Here is a 22,517-nt window from a genome sequence, read left to right as displayed (position 1 = left end):
CCACCAAACATGGAAGAGACAATTTCTCTTTATGAAGTTCTCAGCCAGAACAATGCTCAAATAGTTCTGTTATGGTTCACCACCTAGTTTTTTTCTAGGTGGTCCATTTATTGGAGACCATTGGATGTATGAGCAAGGAATGCTTAGCAATCCTGGGGAAGGTGCTGGATACAGCAAGAAAGAGAAATTTCAGAGAGCTAGTTTGTTCTAGTGATTAAGACACCAAGCTAGAAACTCTCAAGAGACTGAGAGTTCAAATCCCAACTTAGCTATGAAAGCCATCTGGGTGACCTTGGGCCAGTCACTCTCTCTCAGCTCAGCTCACCTCACAGGGATATTATTGTAGAGAAAATGGGAGGAGGAGATATTAAAATTCTCTCCTCTCTGGTTTGATAAGAAGTGGTGATTTATGTAAGATCTTTGGTGGATTGCAAACCCTGAGAGAGGAGAGTGTACAGATAGTTCTCAACTTACGTTAGTTTAGTGACCATTCAAAATTATAACAGTACTGAAAAAGGTAACCTATGATTTTTTTCACATGACTATTGCAGCATCCCCATGGTCATATGATCAAAATTCAGACACTGGGCAACTGGCATATATTTATGACGGTTGCCGTGTCCCAAGGTCATATTTTGTAACTCTCTGACAAGCAAAGTCAATGGGGAAAGCCAGATTCAATTAACAGCTGTGTAACTAACAACTGCAGTGATTTACTTAACAACTGTGGCAAGAAGGTCATAAAATGGGGCAAACCTCACTTAAGAGTTGTTTTGCTTAGCAATGGAAATTTTGGGTTCAGTTGTGGTTGTAAGTTGGGGACTACATGTATATCCGTGATATAGGTAAATACAACACAATTGCATTTCCCACTTTTATTTTAGAGCATTACAAAAGACTGACAACGCAAGAATAGCCTTCCCTACCTGATGTGCAAACTACAATACCTACAGCTTTCAATTAGATTGGGGAAAGTTAATTGGAAATAGCAAGTTTAGGTAAATCACTCTTTTAAGAGATGACAGCGCTTAGGGCATAGTACATTCTGGATAGTTTAGAAAATAATTTTCATCGGTCTCAGCCACCAGGATTAATAACCCTCAAAATATTCGTACTACAGAAGTTGCCTACTCTGCTCCAAATATCTTTTGGAATAGTATGACATATACTACTACAGCTAAGTAAGTGCAATTATCAGAAAATAACAGCTGATCCAAAGAAGCAGCAACTGCAGAGAGAATCTATATACTCATACTTTGGAGATATTTTAAGAGGAAAAGGCTCCTTCTCCCTCCCAAAATCTCTCTCCCGACACCTGAAAAGGAATCTTGGAGAAAAGACTTTGAGGACGTTTTTTAAAAGACCACAACACACAAAGACAAAAGCCACAGGCTTGAACGCTTCTTTAACGCCAGGAACGTCGGCTTGGAAGGCTATTCCGTCCTCAATCCCTTTTTGCTTTGTTCGCGGGACGCTTTATATGAAACACATCCGGAGTATCGTTCTTTGGAGCCCTTCCGGATTCATAGACTTCCTGCTTCCGGTTCTGGGGGACAACTTGTTCGTGGAGTTGGGGGTGTGGCGGAACTGTGGTCTTCTTGAGCATTTCTTAAACGGCAGGAGCGGCAGAAGAAAGTTACAGTATAGTGCCTACAGGCCAGGAATGGTTGTTAAAGTGCCAACCTTTCAGCTGTCTCCTTTTAAGGTGTTTTGATCTGCAACCCCAACCAGGCATCTCTCAAATTTTCACTTGCTGTCGGCACAGCCGATCGCTTTCGATACAGCCGGAAGGTCCTACCGAAAAACTGCCAGAGACTGCAGGCTTCGGTGGTCAAAGTGTGTGGCTTGTGACTAGGTTCGCATCATATACCTGGCTAATTTGTATCTCCGTGTTTTTAATATCTTTAATCTTTAATATAGGCTTAGCCTATATATACTTATTTAATCATCCTATAAATATTTTTTTTTTATGTAGTCTACTCTCTCCTTAATTCTCCACCACTAGTCATGGGGTTTATTTAATGTGCTTCTTGTGTAATAATATCAGCTGCTTTGCATCTGGCATTGTATTTCATTAGCTAGACTTAATTTGATATCTTCTTGTTACAAGAGAGTTGGTTTTGTCCTGGATTGCCCAGCTACACACCTACATGACACGTCATGGCAAGAACTGTACAGCAGGAGCTGTCTACACCTACCATGAAAAGAAAAAAGACACAGGTGAGGAGGTCGCAAACTGAAGCGTAAATGCAGTGCTTCCTTAGTTAAGGAGTGAGGAAAATTTTGCCTCTCATTGCAATAGTGAAATTGCATTTGGAAATTCAAAGCAATTTTTCTTAACCTGTGTCTGCTGTGTGTGTTGAACTACAATCTTCATTTTTGTGCTGCTAGCATATTGGCATGCTGGCTAGGGATGACAGGAAATCATACTGAGGAAAAGCAATCCTTAATCCTATGTGAAGAGGATGTTTTAAGTGGGATAGGAGAGATATATTGGTAAAATGGGAATAGTTACAAACATTTTCTTTTCATTTATTCAGTGAAAAGAAAAGTTTTTCATGAGGTACCTAGGTCTTGTTATCTGGCATCCTCTGTGTGTAGTTAAATGGTCCCCTCTTCCTATTGCTTTATAGCAGAGGCCCCCAACCTTTTAGGGACCAGGGACCAGTTCCATGGAGAGAGGTTTTTCTGTGAACCGGAGGGGTGTGGTTTCATGTACTGTGCATCTCGCGGATGGGGTTTTGCTTGTTTGTGTGGATTGGTTGCTGCTGCAGCCCAGTACTGGTCCACGGACCAAGGGTTGGGGACCCTTGCTTTGTAGAAAAAAGGTTCAGAGGATTGTCACAACATTTGGGAGTAATTTCTCCCCACCCCTTGGCTTGCTCACATTTTTAGACATAATATAGTGAAATAAAGAAGGCCTGGGAGGCAGTTACCTTTGTGCTGGTTATGACTAGCTGGATATTGGAAAATTTCTAGGCCAGTCCAGAGTTTGGGTCACACCCCTGCAGTGTGATTAATACGCTCCAGTATTTCATTGAAACTCAGACTAAACTAATTCACACTGCAAGCTTTGGAACAAGCTGAGCATTCTTGGCAAACTCTGCTTTCCTGGGTAGAGTGTCATCAGTTGTTATCTTTTGCCAGATCTAAGCAGCAGTCCAGAGCAGCCATTTGGATAGCTTTTTTCAACACTGCACTCTTACCATGACCTTTCTCTGTTTTTTCAGCTGCCTCTGGTTATGGGACACAGAACGTCCGTTTGAGCAAAGATGCTGTCAAGGATTTTGACTGCTGCTGTCTCTCCCTGCAGCCTTGCAAGGACCCTGTTGTAACGTAATTATCAGACAGGATCCATCTGAAATACTTCAGTCTTATCTTGAAATTCTGCCTCATGTCTTTTTTTTAAACTTTAACAATAGTTTAATCTCTAAAAAGAAAAGATAATTACCCTTGTCCAGTATCATTAATTTATTTGTTCATTTGCTACATATGCCTCTTGATTTTTTTTTACAAATGTAGTGGCCTTTTTAATGTATATTTGTATAGATGAAGTAATGTGCACCTTTTGCCGCTTGACAGTACTTTATTATTTGTATGACACATTTAGTACTGGCCCAAGCTTTGTTTTGGAAGAAAATTTAAGGGTGAAATAGATGCACTTTGCCTTTTGAATCACCCATTTAAAAAAGGGTACAGTTTTTAACTTTTTACAGGGTTAGGGGGAAGAATCACAAAGGGATGCCTTTATCTCTTTTGTACCCTTCCTGCACAATCTTAATTTTGTTGGTGCCATCCTCTTTCTTCTGCTTAGAAAATAATTACCTTCTGTTTCATAGAGGAATTGAAATCTGGAACAAGAATTCAATATGTCTCTGTGCCACAATGCTCCCTCCCCCTAGAAATTTAAGTCCATCCATGGAACACAGATCATGTACTTCATGTAACCGTTGTTAAACATAAAATGTTTTATGAGAACTATTTTATGCGTTGTGATCCACAGATTGCTATTTCTGATTATCATTGGTGCAAGAAAAATTATTTTTGGAGGGTAGTAGGTCAGTGATGGAGCAGAATATGGGAACTGTTACAGAATTGGGAGTGATGTAGACAAGATTTAAAGCAACAAAGACCAGTGAGAAATGGGACATAGCTCCATTAGTAGCCCTGGCTTTTGTCTGCAATTCTGTAAAAACACTCTTTCTGTCAAACTGTTATCTGTAGAGGTAGTCCACTGTTAACTGCCCTGTTTAGTGACTGTTCAAATTTAGAACTGCACTGAAAAAAAATAGTTGTATAGCCACCCTGGAACTTATGACAGTCACAGTATCTCCATGATCTCAGGATCGCAATTTGGGCTCTTGACAAATGGCCTGCATTTATAGTGGTCACAGTATCCCACAGTCATGTGATTATCGTTTGTGAGCTTCACAACCAGTTTCTGAAAAGCTAAGTCAGTGGAGAAGCTGACAGTAAGTTGCAAGTTGTGATTTCATGACATTGTACTTAATGACCTAGGATAATTTGCTTAATGAATGTCGTGGGAGTGACATCTTAAATCCTGGATAGTCGTATGATATTTCACTTAAACATGACATTTAGTGAAGGAGTTGCAGGTCTTACTTGCAGTCTTTAAGTGAGGATATCTGTGCATGCAAAGATATTAGACTTCTTGAATTCTGTTGGTTTCATCTCTCTTCCCTGACCCTGCAATTTTACCATGTATTTTTCTGAGCCACTTTTTTGCAGTCCATAAAACACCCTCTAATTGCAGTGGCATGGTTTCTTGATATTTTGGCACACAAACTAAAAAGCCTCAAAATAGGATTACTGTATTTAAAAATTAAACCCCCCCAACTTCCTGTCCCAAACTCAGAAAAATAAACTCCGTAGTCTAGCTATTTACTTCTTCTCTGTAGCTGTCTCAAAAGGGTTAAGAGTCATCCTGGATGTTAAAAATGTGCCCCATTTTGCCATTCAATTACATATGTTATTACTTTTCAGATGTATCCTAGAATACAGGAACCAATAACTAAGTATAGTTATATTCTGAAGTTATCACTGTAGTCAAAGAGGCACGGGGACTTTAGGAACTGGTGGGTTTACAAGTGTTATTTATCTTGCTTCCCCCCCCTTTCCTTTCCAGCCCTGATGGATACCTCTATGAAAAAGAAGCTATCCTGGAGTATATCTTACATCAGAAAAAGGAAATTGCCCGTCAAATGAAGGTATGCCAATATGGAGAACTACAAGGGTGGTTGGTTTTATACCTGAATGTCAACTTTAATAGATATATTGGAAGACTTTGTCTAAAAAGCTAGCAAATGAAAGAAGATGTGGAAAAGAACTGAATCCCAGTAGCATAAAATATCTGTGCTTTATAACATGAACATTAACCCAGTAAACTTGACTTAGCTGAAGTAAGCTTAGTATGGTTTCTTTAGTGGGTGTTCTGCATTTTTTATAAGGACTTACTGATGCTTTATCTTTGTATTAATTCACATGAATTATTTTAGTCTTCTTTTCATAGGCCTGTTTTCTTGAGTAGCATTTATCCAGATCAAAAGCCTTTATCCTTTGCTTGTAATTCACTGCAGGCTCAGTTTGAGGCAGAAAGATTTCTAATGCCTCTGACAATCATTGCCTAATGGCCAGGAGGGGCTGATACTATCTGACCAATGAGGCTGCAAGATTTAAGGAACAGTCTGTTCAAGAAAGGATGTGGAAGTTGATGTAGAAACAAGAAAGATTTTTAGTGGTTATTCAGTTTTGTTCTATAAATAGCTTTGAGAACTTTTTTCCTAGAATTAATATATAAACATTATGGAATAATAAATTTAGGATTTGACTCAAAACCACAGATGAACTCCATATCTGTGGCCAGATTTGGTTTCTCTTGCTTTGGTTTACCGATTAAGGCACCAGGGTAGAAAACAAGATTGAAGTTCCACCTTAGCTGTGTAAACCAGTTAGGAGACTTGGGCTATTCACTCTTCTCTCAACCCATTTCTCCTCACGTGAGGTGGTTGTGGGGAAAAAAGGAGAAGGAAAAGTGTGTACTGGATGTGCTTGCTGTCTTGAGTTTTTTTTTATGAAAATAATAAAGGTGGGATACAAATAAAGAAATAAATTCTTTTCGTAGAACTGGAAGATAAATTTATAGCACAGGGGGTGACTGAGACTAACCCTCTTTAGTAAAAGTTGATATGGACCTTATTGACCATTGATTCCTGATCAGTGAACAGGAGGTAAAAAAGAGATTTATCTGTTATGTCTTTTGGGCAGACTTGGATTCGGTGTATCAAAAATACAAAGGACACACAGTGATTCTCATATATTCTATTTTTTTTCTTCATAAGATTTTGGTTTTTCCCCATACATATAATAATAATTTTTCAACCAGCGTACTGTCTGAGTTTTAATACGTTAATACAAATTAAATTCCTAATCCTTTATTCTTTCTTGTAACCATCAATTAAGTAAGTCCCAAGTTTGATAATATTCTGTTTCTTCTTTTTCTTTCAGTCTCATGGTCAATCTATCCATCTCAGCACATTCCAATATTTTTTAAATTATTTCTTCACCTGGTGGTATTCCTTCATTTTTCCAGTATTGAGCAAATATTACTCTTGCCGCTGTTGAGATAATAATAATAATAATAATAATAATAATAATAATAATAATAATAATAATAATAATAATAATAATTTAATTTGTATACCGCCCTTCTCCCGAAGGACTCAGGGCGGTGAACAGGGCAATACATAATAAAAAACCAGGATACAAAAATTAAAAAGTAATTAAACTACAATGCCCGTAATAAATTAATACATATTAAAAGTTAAAACCGATTATAAAACCCAGCCCCAACCCATCAGACCAGGCCAGCTTGTTCAAAAAGAAAGGTTTTGAGATCGCGCCGAAAGGAGCGAAGGTCGGGGGCCGTCTGGAGCTCAACCGGCAAGCGGTTCCAAAGGTCTGGCACGCCCACAGAGAACGCTCTCCCCCTGGGGGCCACCAATTGACATTCCTTGATCGGAGGCACCCTGAGGAGGCCCTCTCTGTGGGAGCGCACTGGACGGAGGGAAGTTGTTGACGCAGGTGTTGCCGTAGGTAATCCGGACCCATGTCATGTAGGGCTTTGTAAGTCATCACTAACACCTTGAACCTCACCCGGAGAGCAACCGGCAGCCAATGCAGCTCGCGGAGCAAAGGTGTAGCATGGGAGTATCGGGAAGCCCTCAGCACAACTCGCGCGGCTGCATTCTGCTCCAGTTGGAGTCTCCGAGTGGACTTCAAGGGCAGCCCCATGTAGAGATGTGTAAGATCAGATATAGGTTTTGTTTGTTAATCTTTTCTGGCATTTTACCTAGTAAAAAAAGTTCAGGTTTAAAATCTACATATTCTCCCAACATCTTTTCTAACCAATTATGTATCTTTTTCCAATAATTCTTTGCTTTGTCACATGTCCACCAAACGTGATAATACCTGCCTGAATTATGTTTACATTTCCAACATCTGTCTGACATATTTTTAAACATTTTTGCTAATCTTGCTGGTGGCAAGTGCCATCTATAAAACATTTTATATAAATTTCTTTATAAGTAGTTGACATTGTCAGTTTATAATTTATTTCCTATAAATTTTGCCATTTTTCTAATTCTGTATTATATCCCAAGTATTTTGCCCATCTTATCATTGTTTCTTTAACTTGTTCACTTTCCATTTTCAAAATTAATAAGAGATTATACATTTTCTTAATTAATATCTCATCTGAAGAACAGTCTGATAATACCATCTGTTCTTTATAAAATCCATACAATTTAATGTCTTTTTCATATCTAGTATGCATTTGTAAATATGTCCATCATGACAAGTTGATGCCCTGATTTTCCATTTCTTGTTTAGTTTTTAAATTCCCTTCAGAATTTAGAATATCTTTATATGTCCAGATTTTTTCAAAATCCACCAAATTTGGGCATACAGATGCTTCCATAGTTGACAACCACCCTGGAATTTTCAAATATATTTTACTTTCTATTTTTCCCCATACTATTAACAATGCATTTCTTATATAATGGTTTTGGAAATACTTATGAATCTTATTTTTTCCATACCATAAAAAAGCATACCACCACAATTGTAACTCATGTCCCTCCAGATATAACAACCTTTTATTTCTAAGAGTTTTCCATTCTTTTACCCATGTTAAAACAGATGCTTGATAGTACAAAGCCCACTCCGGTAGTCCAAATCCTCCATTTTCCTTAGGATCTTGTAACACTTTCATCTTCTTTCCTTGCCAAACAAGTTTCAAAATTAATGACTTTAAATCTCGAAAAAAGTTTTTCTCTAGTTTTATAGGAATTGTTTGAAATAGAAATAAGATTTTTGGCGATATGTTCATTTTTACTGTAGAAATTCTTCCTAGTATTGACAGTTGTAAATTTTTCTATTTTTCCAAGCCCAATTTTATTTGATTCAATAATTTTTTGTAATTATCTTCTTTTATTGTTGAGCATCTTGCTGTTAAATGTACAAAGTTTTAATCTTTCTCACTATCTGTAATTCTGTTTTTTCTGACAATTGTTTTTTTTGTTTATCTGTAAGATTTTTAACTATTACTTTAGTTTTTCTCTTTTTCAATCCTGCCATTTCTCCATACTGTTCTATCTTTCCCAGTAATTTAGGAATCATTTCCAAAGGTTCTTCTATGATAAACACCAAATGCATGTAATTTATATGTTTTGCCTTTTATTTCCAGTCCTGTAATTTCTATATCTTGTCTAATATTTCTATTTAAAACTTCCAGAGTGAAAATGAATAACAGTGGAGATAATGGACATCCTTGCCTTGTACCTTTTCTTATCTCAAAGTTCTCAATGTAGTCTCCATTCACAATCACTTTCGCTGTTTGTGTATTATAAATTGTTTTTATCATATTTATAAAGTTCTATCCAAAGTCCATTATTTGTAGTTGCTGAGTCATAAATTGCCAGGAAACATTATCAAATGACTTTTGAGCATCTAGAAATATTAGTGCAAATTGTTTCCCTGGGTGTAGTTCATAGTATTCTAATACGTCCATTATCACTCTTAAATTGTTTTTAATTTGTCTCTTTGGTAGAAAGCCATTTTGATCTGGATGTATAAATTCCATTAAATATTTTTTAAATCTCTGCCATTATCGAAGTAAATTTTTTATAATGCACATTGAGCAACAATTTCGGTTTGTAATTTTTAATCTTGTCAAATCTGAATCTTCTTTTGGTAGTTAAAGTAATGGTTGCTTCAATCCATGTGGCTGGAAGTTTAGCCTCCAATAAAAGTCCATTACAAATGTCTTTCAATGATTCACTTAGTATGTCTTGTAAAGTTTTATATAACTCTGCCGGTAATCCATCTGGACCTGGTGTTTTTTCATTTTTTTGCCTTCTTATGGCTTCTGATATTTCCATCATTGTAATTTTTCCTTCTAACGTACTCTTAAATGTCTCTGGAATTTTTGGAAGATTGTTTTCTTCTAGATATTGAATCATTCTCTCTTGGAGTTTCTTCTTTGTCATACAGTTTCTTGTAATAATCTTTAATTATTTTTTTATTTCTTTATTTTTAAATTGTAGACTACGTTTTTCATCTACTAAGTTGTGTATCATTTTCTTCTCTTTCTGTTTTTTAAGTTTCTAAGCTAACCACCTTCCTGGTTTATTCACATTTTCAAAAAAAAAATTGTTTAGCTCTTTTTATCTGCTGTGCCAATTTTTTTGAATCCAGCAAATTTACTTTATGTTTTACTAGTTCCATTTCTCTTTTCAAAGTCTTTTTCTGTGGATTTTTTTGTAATTCTGATTCTAACTTTCCAAATTTTTCTTTTAATAGTACATATTGCTTTCTTCTCTGTTTATTTTTCTTTGCCATATGTTATAGCTATACCTCTAAAACAGACATGTCAAACACAAGGCCCAGGGGCTGGATCCGGCCTGCGAAGTGGTTTCATGTGGCCCGTGAAGCCATCCTGGAAACAGTGAGGGAACGGCCCCCACTGCCTTGGCCCTGGCCCAGAGACCCTCCTTCTGCCAGAGACCCTCAGATCTGTCCCACTCCTGCCCAGGCCCCATAGGCACCCTTGATGCGAACAATGTAGAGCTGGCCACGCCCACCCAGTAGGCCATACACACTCAAGCCACGCCCACCCAGTAGGCCACGCCCACCCTGGCCATACCCACCCGGCCCCCTGAGGGCAACCGCAATGCTGATGCGGCCCTCAATGAAATTGAACTTGACACCCCTGCTCTAAAACATGTTTCAGCTGTATCCCAAACATTTTGTAATGTTGTGTTGTCTTTTTTGTTTTCTCTAAAAAGAACTCTATTTCCTTTCTTGCTAATTCTACAAATTCTCTTTCTTTTAGTATAGATTGGTTTAAAGTCCATCTTGGTCTTTTTTGAATTCCTTTCCATGTTAATTTTAAAGGGTTACGTTCTGCCCATGTGCCTATTTCAATCTCAATTTCCTGTATATTCAACCTCAATTCAGATGTCAGCCAAATCATATCAGTTCTTGACCAGGATTTTTGACTATTTGAGTAAAAAGTATATTATAGTTTTTCTGGATTGATTTCCCTCCAAATATCTTGTATTCCAATTTCATCTATCATATTGAAGAATGTGTTAGGTAGTCTTCTTCTTCCAGATTTCCCTATTTTACTGCTTTTATAGTCCATTGTTCCATCTACTATCGAATTAAAGACTCCTACTAAGCAGATATTTCTGTTATTTTTCTATGGAGGCTTTGATAGAATTCTTTGTGGTTATTGTTTGGTGCATAAATTGCTACTAACAGTGTTTGGTTTTGGTGTAAACATATGTCTACCATCACAATTCTTCTTCATCTGAATAAATCATTTTAGAATCTTATTTTCTCTTTAATATATACAGCAACACCTCTTTTTTTTCTGATGTGCTGATGCATAGTAAAGTTTCCCAATTTTGGGGTGTTCCAGCAGTTTATAGTGTTGTTTTTTTATCTGTGTCTCTTGCAAGGAGATTATGCCTATATTTAATTTCTGTAGTTTCCTAAAAAATTTATTTTTTTTTGATGGGGAGTTTAGTCCATTTACATTCACTGAAAAAAATCCTTTTTCTTTCTCCATTTCCATTATTTTATATTTAGATCTAGTTGCTCTCGTAGTCCTCTGCTCTCTAGCAATTCCTTCGCTCTCTTGTTCAGACTTCTCTTTCTGTTCTCCTGTTTGTGTAATTTCATCTTAAATTGTCTCTTCCGTTTATTTCTGTTCCATGGTTTCCTCTTGTTGTTGTTGCACTCCTTCATCTAAACCGCTTGATGTCTGACTTTGAAGTCTTCTGCTTTTCAGATTGAATCCAGCTGATACCTTGTATTATTTCAGTTGATTAGAACAGGGCTTTTCTACCTTTTCACTTATTGTACCACTTTTAGGGTACGGCAACATCCGAGTACCACCAGTTGCCTAGCAAGGTGTCAAAAACTTGATGACCAAAAAAAAAAAAGGAAAAAAGTGATGAAGTACAAGTAGTCCTCAACTTACAGCAGTTCTCTTAGTGACGGTTCGAAGTTACAATGGTACTGAAAAAAGTGCCCCCCAAGCCACAGCCGAGCAAGACACCTGCCTGCCCTCCTGGTGGCGCTCTTCCTCCTGTCCGAGGTTTTCATTGTTGTGAGCATTTCTTTCAAGGATTGGCAGCGGGGGTGGGGTGGGGGTGTGTTTGGTTTTTATTCCCCCCATCTTCTGGGTGGTTGCAACAGGTTTTGGTCACTTCACATGACCCTGAGACACTGTGACCGTCATAAATATGAATCAGTTGCCAAGCATCTGAATGCAAATCACAAGACGCTGGGATGCTCCAACATTCCAGCTGATTGGCGCTTCTTTTCGGCTCAGCAGAAGCATCAGGATCAGCGCTGAGCTCCAGCTGGAGCCTGGCACTGATCCTGGAGTTTCCACTGAGCCCTGATAGTCCCGAAGAAGCACTGATCCTGGGACTTCCGCTGAGTCCTGACAGCCCTGCAGCTCCAGCCATCTCTCGCTCAGGCTTGTGCAGTGCTACCGTTCCCCTCCCCCGCTACCACTTTTCTAGGATGGTCGCATACCACCTGCCAGGTGCCAATGTACCACAGGTGGTACCCGTACCACTGGTTGAAAAGCCTTGGATTAGAATGCCTTCTGGCATTAGCCATCTAAAATTTACACCTTTTGCAATCAGCTTTGTAGTTAAAAAGTGATAATATCTTTGAGTATCTCTCACTCTTAGATACCTGCTTGTAAGACCACAATTTCTTTATTCTTATATTGTAATGGTTCATCTCTCACTTTTCTTAGTACTTCATCTCTTGTTTTTTTTTATGAAATCTCACATGTACTTCTCTAGGCAATCTACTTTTCCTTGCATAGCTTAAATTCATTTGGAATATTTCATCTATTTCCATTTGCATCTCTGCTCTATCTGCTTTCAAGGCTTCCACCAGAAGCTCAAATGATCACAACTGCTATATTTTCTTCTCTGTCCTCAGGGATGTTTTGAAATCTCAAGTAATGTTCCGCTTTGTCCGTTTCTAGAATCGCGAGCACCCCTTCTAATTTTTCATTCTCTTGCAATAGTATTTCCATTTTTTTATCCACCTCATCTGATTTATCTTCCATTTTCTGAATTCTTTTTTCATTTTTAACAATCGTTTGATGATGAACTTTATATCCCAAATTTCTCCACTTAATTTCTCAAAATTGCTTTGTGTTTGTTCGTGGTTTCTTTGCATTGACTCTTGCATCAATTTAATGTGGTCTGTATTTCACTTTGGGCAGTGCTTGTTTTCTCATGTTGCAGCATTTTTTCAATAGATCCTTGGGTTGTTGGGCTGGGTTTTCCAACAGAGGATGCAGAGGAAGTCTTCTTCATAAGTTTGGAAATGTCGATGTATTCATTTTTCAACCAACAATCTTCATATAAAATCCAGAGTGTAAAAAGGAGCCAGCTATTGTAGGCCAAATCCATCTCCTCCAGTCGAGTCTCAGATGTAAAACGTTCACTGTGAAACATTCACTGTCTCTAAATAGTTCCTGTTTAATTATATCCAGAGTCAACAAATCTGCTGACTGATGAGAACAAATAAGTTTGAAATGATCATATCGGTCTCCCTTTATTCTTTGTTAGCAAGCCAAAAATTTTTTTACACAAATATGAGCTGCCACTGCTGTGGCTACTGCCTGTAGATGGCCTTGGGCTAGGCTGAAACAGGAAATAAGATTTGTCCCAGGTCTGGGACCAAGCAAGTGTATTCTGAATGCTTAACAAACATTTAAAACATATACATATACTAGTCGTTTCCAACTCTAGGGGCCTGTGCTCATCTCCGTTTCAAAGCCAAAGAGCCAGCGCTTGTCCGAGGACATCTCTGTGGTCATGTGGCCGGCATGACTAAACGCCAAAGGCGCACGGAACGCTGTTACCTTCCCACCGTAGTGGTCCCTAATTTTCTACTTGCATTTTTATGTGCTTTCGAACTGCTAGGTTGGCAGAAGCTGGGACGAGTAACAGGCGCTCACTCTGTTACGTGGCACTCGGGATATATATATATATAGTATAATAGTGCAGTAATTTCTTCTTTTGCCACTAGGTGTCCTCATACACTCATTTATCAATGCCTGAATTTAGAAAATTCTTACAAAATTCTTCTTTTAAAGTTCTTTATAAGTTCTTTATCCTTAAGATTATATCTAGAAAGTTTTCACCTCTATAAATTAGATAATCCTTCTTTGAATCAATCTGGATTCAATTTTAAATGTTATTTTAAAGATTCTCCCCTTTTGTAGTTACTTGCCACTGTTAGATTGCAATCTTTCTGGAGTCTTTGTTCTTTAGCTCTTCCCCGTCAGGGAGTCAAGGACTTGTAATCCACAAGGAAAAGGAAGGAAAACACTGGCTCACCCAGTTTCAACACGCTGTTGAGAACCAGCTGTTTGGGAGAGCACTGTGGCTCCTCGCTTTCCTTCCGGTTGGAGTCGACTTGGGCTACCTTGGCTCACCCGGCAGCCTTTCCTCCGTCCTTTCAGAGCATTTCTTCAGTCTGTTCTGATCGGCCGCCGCCTGATCTGAGCTCCTGGAGTGTCCCTCCTTCGTTGCCCCTCCAGGGCAACTTTCTAACCCTTTTTGGGTTGCTGGGCAAAACAAAATCGGGCTGGATAGCCGGAGCCCCGGCTTCTTCCACCCGTCCCACCAGCTACCGAAACCAGAAGTCCAATTCTCATATATTCTAGTTGGCATATCTTGAAGTCCCATTCTGGAGGCTATTCATGGGAATGGTTCCTCTTTTTCCCTTTTCAGGTGATAGTGCTACATTACAGGAATGTAGGCAAAAAAAATCAGCACTTTTTAGCAAGACTACATCTCTACTAACCTAGAAATCAATCTTTGGTTTATGTTTATGTATTGTTTGGGAATCTAGTATCTTGTCTCCTCAGTGCTGCTGTTATAAGGCTGGGTTATTGGGATCCATTAAATGTATTTGTTTTGCTGTTGGCTGGGCATTCCATAGCTGCAGTCTAGTTTCTTCGTCTAATTGTCATCAAACTTTTCATTTTTTGCTCAAGCTCTTTTCTATTTAAAAGAAATCATGAAGCCAATTGCTTTTTTTTTACTTTAGACTACTCTTTTGCCTTTAATGAGCACATTTATTAAAATGTTTTTAATATTTTATCACTGGGGCTTGTTAGTTTAATCTTTTTTTTAACATTTGTATTATTGTGTTTTATTGTTGTTAGCCGCCCTGAGTCCTTTCGGAGATAGGGTGGCATATAAGTCCCAATAATAAATAAATAAATTTATCTCCACCTCTTATTTGCCCTGCATTTGCTTTACAATTGAAATGCTGAAAAGTAGAACAACAGTAGAATGGTTCCTTAGTAAATGCCTTCTTTTTGGCACCTGCAGGCCTATGAAAAACAGAAGAATGAAAAGAAAGCAGAAATGGCAGAGTTGAGCAAGGCTGCCAAAGAGTCCCAGGTGAAGAGTTTCCTTGACAAAGAGCTGAGCATTGTGAGCAAACCCCTCAATCCCTTTGATCGTCAGTCAGGTAAATCAGGAAGGCAAGCAATACTAAGCAACTGGTGGTGAAAGGGGGAAATATCTAATTTGCCATCTCTGGACAGGAATAACAAGAATGGATTCGTCTTACTGCTATGCATTGTCTTGTGTAAATTTTAAAGATGCTACCAGATTTAATAAGAATTGCTCCCATTTTCCCTGTTCTGGTGCTGCTTCTCCTGCAGAAGCAAAGTATTCACAAAGCTCCTATTCATTCAATAATTTTCTTTGCCTTTTGGCAATGTTTGTAATTCATGGTGCAGTGGCTTGAGCAACGTTGGAAACCAGAGTTAGGGGAGCAGTCTCTTCTTACAAGGGTTGAATAAAAAGTGATGTCTCCAGATGAACCTTGAGTTTTGTTTTGTTTTTTGCAATACTTAATTGCAACAGTCAACAAATAATTAAGATAAGTTTGAAAGCACAAGAAAGATATTTGCTGCAACATGACAAGCCTGGGCGTCACACCTTGTGAGCCACTCAAGAGGTTGTGAAGTTGAAGAGATAAAGTATGGAGTTCTTTCACAACAGCTTTAAGAAGCTTATCCTTGGTTGGAAGAAGTGTGTTTCAAATGAAAATTATGTAGAGAAGTAAATATAGGTAATAAAAGGGCTGATCTCAAGGATTATTTTCTGGTTTATTTAAGTTTAATTTTATTGAATTTATATACTGCCCTTTTCCTGTATGACTCAGGGCGGTTTACAAAGTATTTAAAAACGTCAGTACAATACAAAAGTTAAAAACAGTTAAAATAATTAAATTTGATCCCTGAAAAATATAAAACCCCAATTAAAAATTCTCAGCCTGGGCCAGAAAGCTCAAAGAGCCAGGTCTTCAGGTCCCGGCGGAATGACCGAAGGTCAGGGGCAATCCTAAGCTCCATGGGCAGCTGGTTCCAAAGGGCAGGCGCACCCACTGAGAAGGCCCTCCCCCTGGGTGTTATCCGCCGGCAGTCTTTTACCGCCGGCACCCTGAGAAGGCCCTCCATGTGGGAGCGCACAGGACGAAGGGAACTTGATGCTGGCAGCAGGTGTTCCCTCAAATATCCCGGACCCAAGCCATTTAGGGCTTTATAGGTCATCACCAGCACCTTGAATCTCACCTGAAGGGCAACCGGAAGCCAATGCAGCTCGCGGAGTAGAGGTGTTACATGGGAGTATCGGGAAACCCCCATCACAACTTGCGCAGCAGCATTCTGCACCAGCTGAAGCCTCTGAGTGGTTCTCGAGGGCAGCCCCATGTAGAGAGCGTTGCAGTAGTCTAACCGGGAGGTCATGAGCGCATGGGTGACTGTGCATAGGGTATCTCGGTCCAGATAGGGTCGCAACTGGCGCACCAGGCGGACCTGGGCAAAAGCCCCTCTGGTCACGGATCCTATGTGATCTTCAAAATTGAGTCGTGAATCCAGGAGGATGCCCAAGTTGCGAGCCCTATCAATGGGGGGTAACACCTCACCCCCCCATCGTTAAAGATGAAATAGTCTGGTTAACCCGAGATGCCGGTATGCATAGCCACTCAGTCTTGGCAGGATTGAGATGAAGCCTGTTTCTTCCCATCCAGACCTGGACTGCCTCCAGGCAATGGGACATCACGGCGAGGGCATCACTGGGTTGGTTCGGGGTGGAGAAAAAAAGTTGGGTATCATCAGCATACTGATGATATCCCACCCCGAAACCACGAATGATCTCGCCCAGCGGCTTCATATAGATGTTGAACAGGAGGGGAGAGAGAACCGACCCCTGAGGAACTCCACAAACGAGAGGCCTCGGGGCGGATCTCTGCCCTCCATCAACACCAACTGCGAGTGGCCCAGGAGATAGGAGGAGAACCACCGTAAAATGGTGCCTCCCACTCCCAACTCCCTGAGACGCCGCAGTAGGATACCATGGTCGATGGTATCAAAAGCCACTGAGAGGTCTAATAGGACTAGGACAGAGAAACAACCCCTGTCCCAAGCCCGCCAGAGATCATTTAAATATCTAGATATTTATTTAAATATCCCTATATAAACTAAACCTGGGGAGGTGAGGCATTATTTTTTATCAGCCGTTCCATTCTGTAAATAGGCCTTTAGCTTACCATCAAGTTTCTGTCTCTTTCTCTTAAAGCTTTTTCCTACCCTCATTTCAGTTTTCACTTTCATTGCCTACTCACCATCACCTCTTTTCAAGTTAGCTCTCCTGGTACTATTCTCTTTGCATCAATCTGAAATCGAATTACCCAGGAGAAATGTGAGCAGTTGCTACAAGAAGTGAACCTTCTCTTCGAGCATGGAGTAACAATGCCTGTATTATTCCCATCTTTGTTGAGCTTGATGGCACTACAGTAATGATGAGGGACACATTTTGGAATGCACAAGAAAATACTTTTGGATCCTTTTACATGTTCTAGACTTAAGCATGCACAGGGCCACTGTAATCCAGTGTGCAAATGGTATGTCAAACAAAAGCACCGTGTAAGGGAGGGGGCGATTATGTCACCAATTGTAAGGTAAAAATTGTTTTTAACGGTGTGTGAATGTGTATGCATGCTTCTGGAATATTTTAAAAAATGTTTTTAGCAGCACATGAGTGCATATAAAATTATGCACAAGGACACTAGGTATTACAGCTGCATCCCTGAGCACGTAGATTAATTTCAGTGCTGCTAGATGTACAGTGTTTTCCCAGCTCACCCACCCACATACAATGAATGTTTGGAAATCTGGGACTTCCGGTTTTTGCGTCTGCAGTGCATGGCCGCGTGAGTGCGGTCCTCCGCTCCCCATGGCTAGTTTCTTCCTGCTTGTGGGACCCTAGATGGGTCCAAAGTTGCCCCGGAGAGGTGACTGTGAAGGAGGGGCACCCTGTCAATCACGAAGCGGCGGCAATTGCTTTGTTTGATCCGGGGAAAGCCCTCCAAACCCAACAGGAGAAAGGATAGTGTGAGATCAGCATCCAGCACAAGCTGCTTGGAGCCGAAATTCCAGAGCATGAATCTAAACATCAGTTAAAAGTGTGCTTAGAATTGGTGAGAGTACTGATCTTCTTTCTTCTATCTACTATTTAAATCCTTGGAAAGATCCCCAAAGCAAGAAAACCTCCAGAAGTGAAGGGAGGGGACTATATTCCCATTCCCTTACAGACGAAAGCGGTGAATTAACATAAAAGGTGCAAAGAGATATACTAAAAATTGATTTAAAATATTTCAGTCTGGACAAATCTAGGAACTAAAAAACTGTCAAGATTATACCCTAAAAAATTTCTGATGGAATTATAAAAATATATAACAAAAATAACTTTTTGATAGAAAGAAAAACTGAAAAAAGAAATAACTGCTGACATCTTGTGGAGAATCAGAGAATAGAGCACTAACAATAAGGACCCAGAAATTGGCCGAATGCCCAGAAACAAAGCAAAAGTTGTTCCTTTGAATTGCAAATAACCTTGAAGATAGCTGGGAACAAAGGAAGAGCCAGCTATAAGATTAAAAAGTGTTTTAAAGAAAAGAAAAAAACACACCTGGACTGTTGCTTAAACTAAGAACTGTTTATGGGGGGGAAAAAACCTTGGCTTTTTGGCTAATCTATTAGAGGAGAATTTGCTGGAAGGATTTAAAGTGGCTTAATATACTGAATCTGTAATTTTGATTGACTGATAAATTGACTTTTAAATTAAAACACTGATGAAAGATTATTTGAAGCGGGGAGACAACATGGATATCACATACGTAATAAAAAAATGACAGGATGCCACGTTCAATATTTTCTTCTGAAGGACTTAGCTTGGAAAATGAAGGGCCTCCAGAAGCAATACTTCAAGGCAAGGTAAATACTTTCTTGGAGGAAAAATACGTAATATTAGGAGAAATACAAATGACAATAGATTCAAACCATGACGAAATTCGAAACAACTTTGAGGATTTAAATAAGCATATTTCCATTTTAAATCTACAATTAAAAAATATCCAGGAAATCACAATAAAGGAACAAACAAATCAGACAGCTGATTACAAACTAGAAGAGTATGATCAAATTGATGAAATAACAAAGGAAAAGAATTACAATTTGACACAAACAGGAAAAAAACCTACAAGATTCTGATACAACAAGAAAATGGAATTATTAGGAGAACTATTAAAGTTGGGGGCAGAAAGAATTTATCTTACTTATTTCATCTTTTGTATTCCCAACAACATTTGTAAAAATACAAGAACTGTTGGGCAAGAGGATTACATCAATTTGTAAAATTACTTGGCAAAAGAAGATCAGAGACAGATACAAGAGATTTGACTCGCCCTACCAGATGGACTATTATGTGAATAAACATTTGTTTGAATATGGCTAAAAGAACAGAGAATTTTGAACATAAAGGGTCTTTATAACAAGAAGGATAATGAGATTTAAGTAATATAGTATCTTTTATAATGTATTAAATGTTAAAATAATAGGTTGATGTAACTTTTATTAATATATAAGTAAAATATAAACTGATTAAAAAGGATGTTATATCTAGATACTGTAAACAGATAAAATGTATAGTATTTTTATAATGCATGACATAAAATATTGGGATGATGTACCTAAATGGGAAAATTTGGACAATGAGATGACTAATATGAAGAAATTATGACTGATAAGATTTGAATATAAGGGAATCTGTGAACAAAAATTATAAAAATAGGATGTATGCTGAACTAATGAGATGATGGTTATGACAATATAAGCTGAAAAAATGATATATAAAGATTATTATTTGTATAAATATAAAAAATGCCTATACTTTATCATTTATTTATTGAAAATATCAAGAATTATATTTTGGCTAAGGTTGAAGAAGGAAAATACAAATGGAAGAAGGGAAGATCAAAGAAATGTATTATTAATTAATATATTAATTATGGAATTATCAAATTTAATTATTATTGTCCTTTTTTCTTATTAAAGTGTTCTTCTCTGTATTATAGGAGACTCTCAACCTGGGCCCAGCAGTGGAGAAAAGGCCAAACAGTTACCAAGTTTTTGGATCCCTTCGCTGACACCTGAGGCCAAGACCAAAGCCATTCCAAAACCAGTGAGCAGTTTTGTCATTCCTTTTCAAGATTCACCAAACTGTCTTACAGTTTGGCTACATTATAAAGCTAAATCAGCTTAACTGCCATGGTTTCTATAAAGAACAAAAACTCTTAAGCTTGAATCAATATGGTTTTTATTTTGTCATTCCTTTTCAAGATTCTATTGCCTTCTGTAAGGATATGTACATTGTGCAGTTTGTGTACAACATAAAACTAAACTAGCTTAACTGCCATGTCTATAAAGAACTATAAAACCTCTTAATCTTGGATTAATATGGTGCTGTATTCACAAAGCTTTTGTGAAACTAAAAAGTAAAGTTTTTTTAGTTTCATAGTTCTTAGCAGTCCTAATGATTTAAATTTACTTAATTCATTTACTTAATGGCTGTTCTGTTAGTCTGGTTTTTCTTTGTTCATGGCTGTTGGTTGAAAAAGCTTATGCTGTCTTTTCCAAACTGGTCCAGTCCAGAACTATTGAACCATAAATCCCATAACTAGTCAGAATGACTGCTCACCTAATGTTTTAAAAATTGTATCCATGTTTAAATGATCTGGATATTTAAAGTTCCTTATTTGCTGATTAAAGATTACCTATGGGGGGAATAGAATGTCAGGTTACCTGGAAGATACTCTTAAAATTTATTTATGATGTACCTACCTTTGTACCTAAGGTAGGGCTAGAATTCCCAGTCCTGCAGTTTCTAGGATGATTTTATCTTATCCCAGTTTATCTTATTCATGTCATTTTTTCTAGGACAAGTGCGTGTACTGCCCCATGAGTAGGAATCCACTGAAGCTGAAAGATTTGATCCCAGTGCACTTCACCCCTGTAGATCCTAGTGTAGATCGTGTTGGACTAATCAACCGGCAGGACCGCTATGTGTGTGCTGTCACACGAGACATGCTTGGAAACTCTGTCCCTTGTGCTGTGCTCCGTCCATCGTGAGTAATGAGATGGGGCTTTTCTGGAGTGAGGAAAGGGATTTACTAGATGAAATCTCTAGTTGGATCCAAGCATGGGAATCTGTCTTACATTTAATATGTAAAAGAGACACTCTTTTTTTCTTCTTCTTCAAGAGGCTCTGTTGTGACTCTGGAATGTGTGGAAAAACTTATCAAGAAGGATATGGTTGATCCAATGAATGGAGAGAAGTTGACTGACAAAGACATCATAGTTTTACAACGGGTGAGATTGACTATTAAAGCACATGTCCTTTGGGCTTCCAGAATAGGCAGTTTTAGCAGGTATAGGTCCAATACATCTGAAGGGTGGAGGGAGAGTTGATCTGAAATCAATCTTAACATCTTTACGTTGATCTAATTATTGGGAAGTTTCTCAGTAAGGTAGATGGCTTCCCTTTAGCCTTCTAAGCAATGACTCCCTATCATTTTGTTGTAAAAGATAACCATCCTGCAGTTCTTCAGTTATGTTTTGAAGTAATTTCTGTATCGTGTGATGTTTGGAAACATTCTAGTGCTTCAAAGATCTGTACAGATATATATAGAAATAATTTCTCTGGGATTGTTTGGATTGTGAATGTTACCTCTTGGTCACCTATTGAAGTTTGTGGTTGTAGAAAACTATTAGCATGTTCTATAAAGCATATCTTATGTACATCACTATGATACAGGTGGTTTTAAAATAGCAAGTCTCATGAATGCATCAGTCATGTTTCATTAACCCACATTTAGAGCAAAGTATGATATGCAAATTTGAGGGCAGGGAACTACATACTGACTCTGAACACTTGCAGAAAATTTCCTCCTCCCAGGACAATCACATGCCCTGAGATTAGCTATCAAGCAAAGCAGTTTGGGCTTCAATTATAACGTTGCCCAGCCCAAGTGCTGAGCAGAACATAAACTCCCTAACCATCAAGGACATGATAGATGTGGTCCTTTACTTCATCATGCCATTCCTCTTCCCTTACTTGGGCTTTCTCTTTTTTCCAGGGTGGCACAGGATTTGCAGGGTCAGGCGTGGAGCTGGAAGCCAAGAAATCTCGCCCTGTGATGCAAGCTTAATACATTCAGGTGGAAAAGAAAGAGATGATTCTCCACCTGATGCAAACTGCCATCTGCTAGCTTAAAAAAAAGCTAATATTGCATATAAAGAAAGACAGAAGTATCCTGTAATTTTGTGAACCAGGCTTGCTTAAAATTTTTTGAAAGAATTTGTTAACTTGGGTTATATGTGATCAGTAGCTTATTTTTAGGAGTTAAGTTTTTAATTGTCAAGTTTTTCTACCTTGGAAAGGAAAATAGAGGGTGCAGTTCATGCAGTCAAAGGCTCAGTGTATCATTTAAATTGATTGCTATTAAAAAAAGTGACATGTTGTTCTGTTGGATCA

The 22,517-nt window shown here is 38.4% G+C and overlaps 1 protein-coding gene across 2 annotated transcripts; it reads left to right on the top strand.

The window, feature by feature from the left end:
* The first annotated feature begins 1,557 nt into the window (after positions 1-1,557).
* Positions 1,558-22,501, top strand: NOSIP (nitric oxide synthase interacting protein). 2 transcript variants are annotated; one of them, XM_083376922.1, is made up of 9 exons: positions 1,558-1,855; positions 2,111-2,220; positions 3,231-3,336; positions 5,147-5,228; positions 14,964-15,105; positions 20,059-20,165; positions 20,921-21,108; positions 21,244-21,352; positions 22,120-22,501. In XM_083376922.1, the coding sequence occupies exons 2-9, from the start codon at positions 2,151-2,153 to the stop codon at positions 22,189-22,191; spliced, it is 876 nt and encodes a 291-aa protein (XP_083233048.1). In that variant the 5' UTR covers positions 1,558-1,855; positions 2,111-2,150; the 3' UTR covers positions 22,192-22,501. The 2 variants fall into 2 exon arrangements, with proteins under 2 accessions (XP_083233048.1, XP_083233049.1); XM_083376923.1 differs by having other exon boundaries at positions 1,579-1,705.
* The last annotated feature ends 16 nt before the right edge of the window (positions 22,502-22,517 follow it).

Source organism: Vipera ursinii (assembly GCF_947247035.1).
Source record: "Vipera ursinii genome assembly, chromosome: Z".
Lineage (NCBI taxonomy): Eukaryota > Metazoa > Chordata > Lepidosauria > Squamata > Viperidae > Vipera > Vipera ursinii.
Note: the sequence above shows the minus strand (reverse complement) of the source record. Positions and strands in the feature narration are given on the sequence as shown.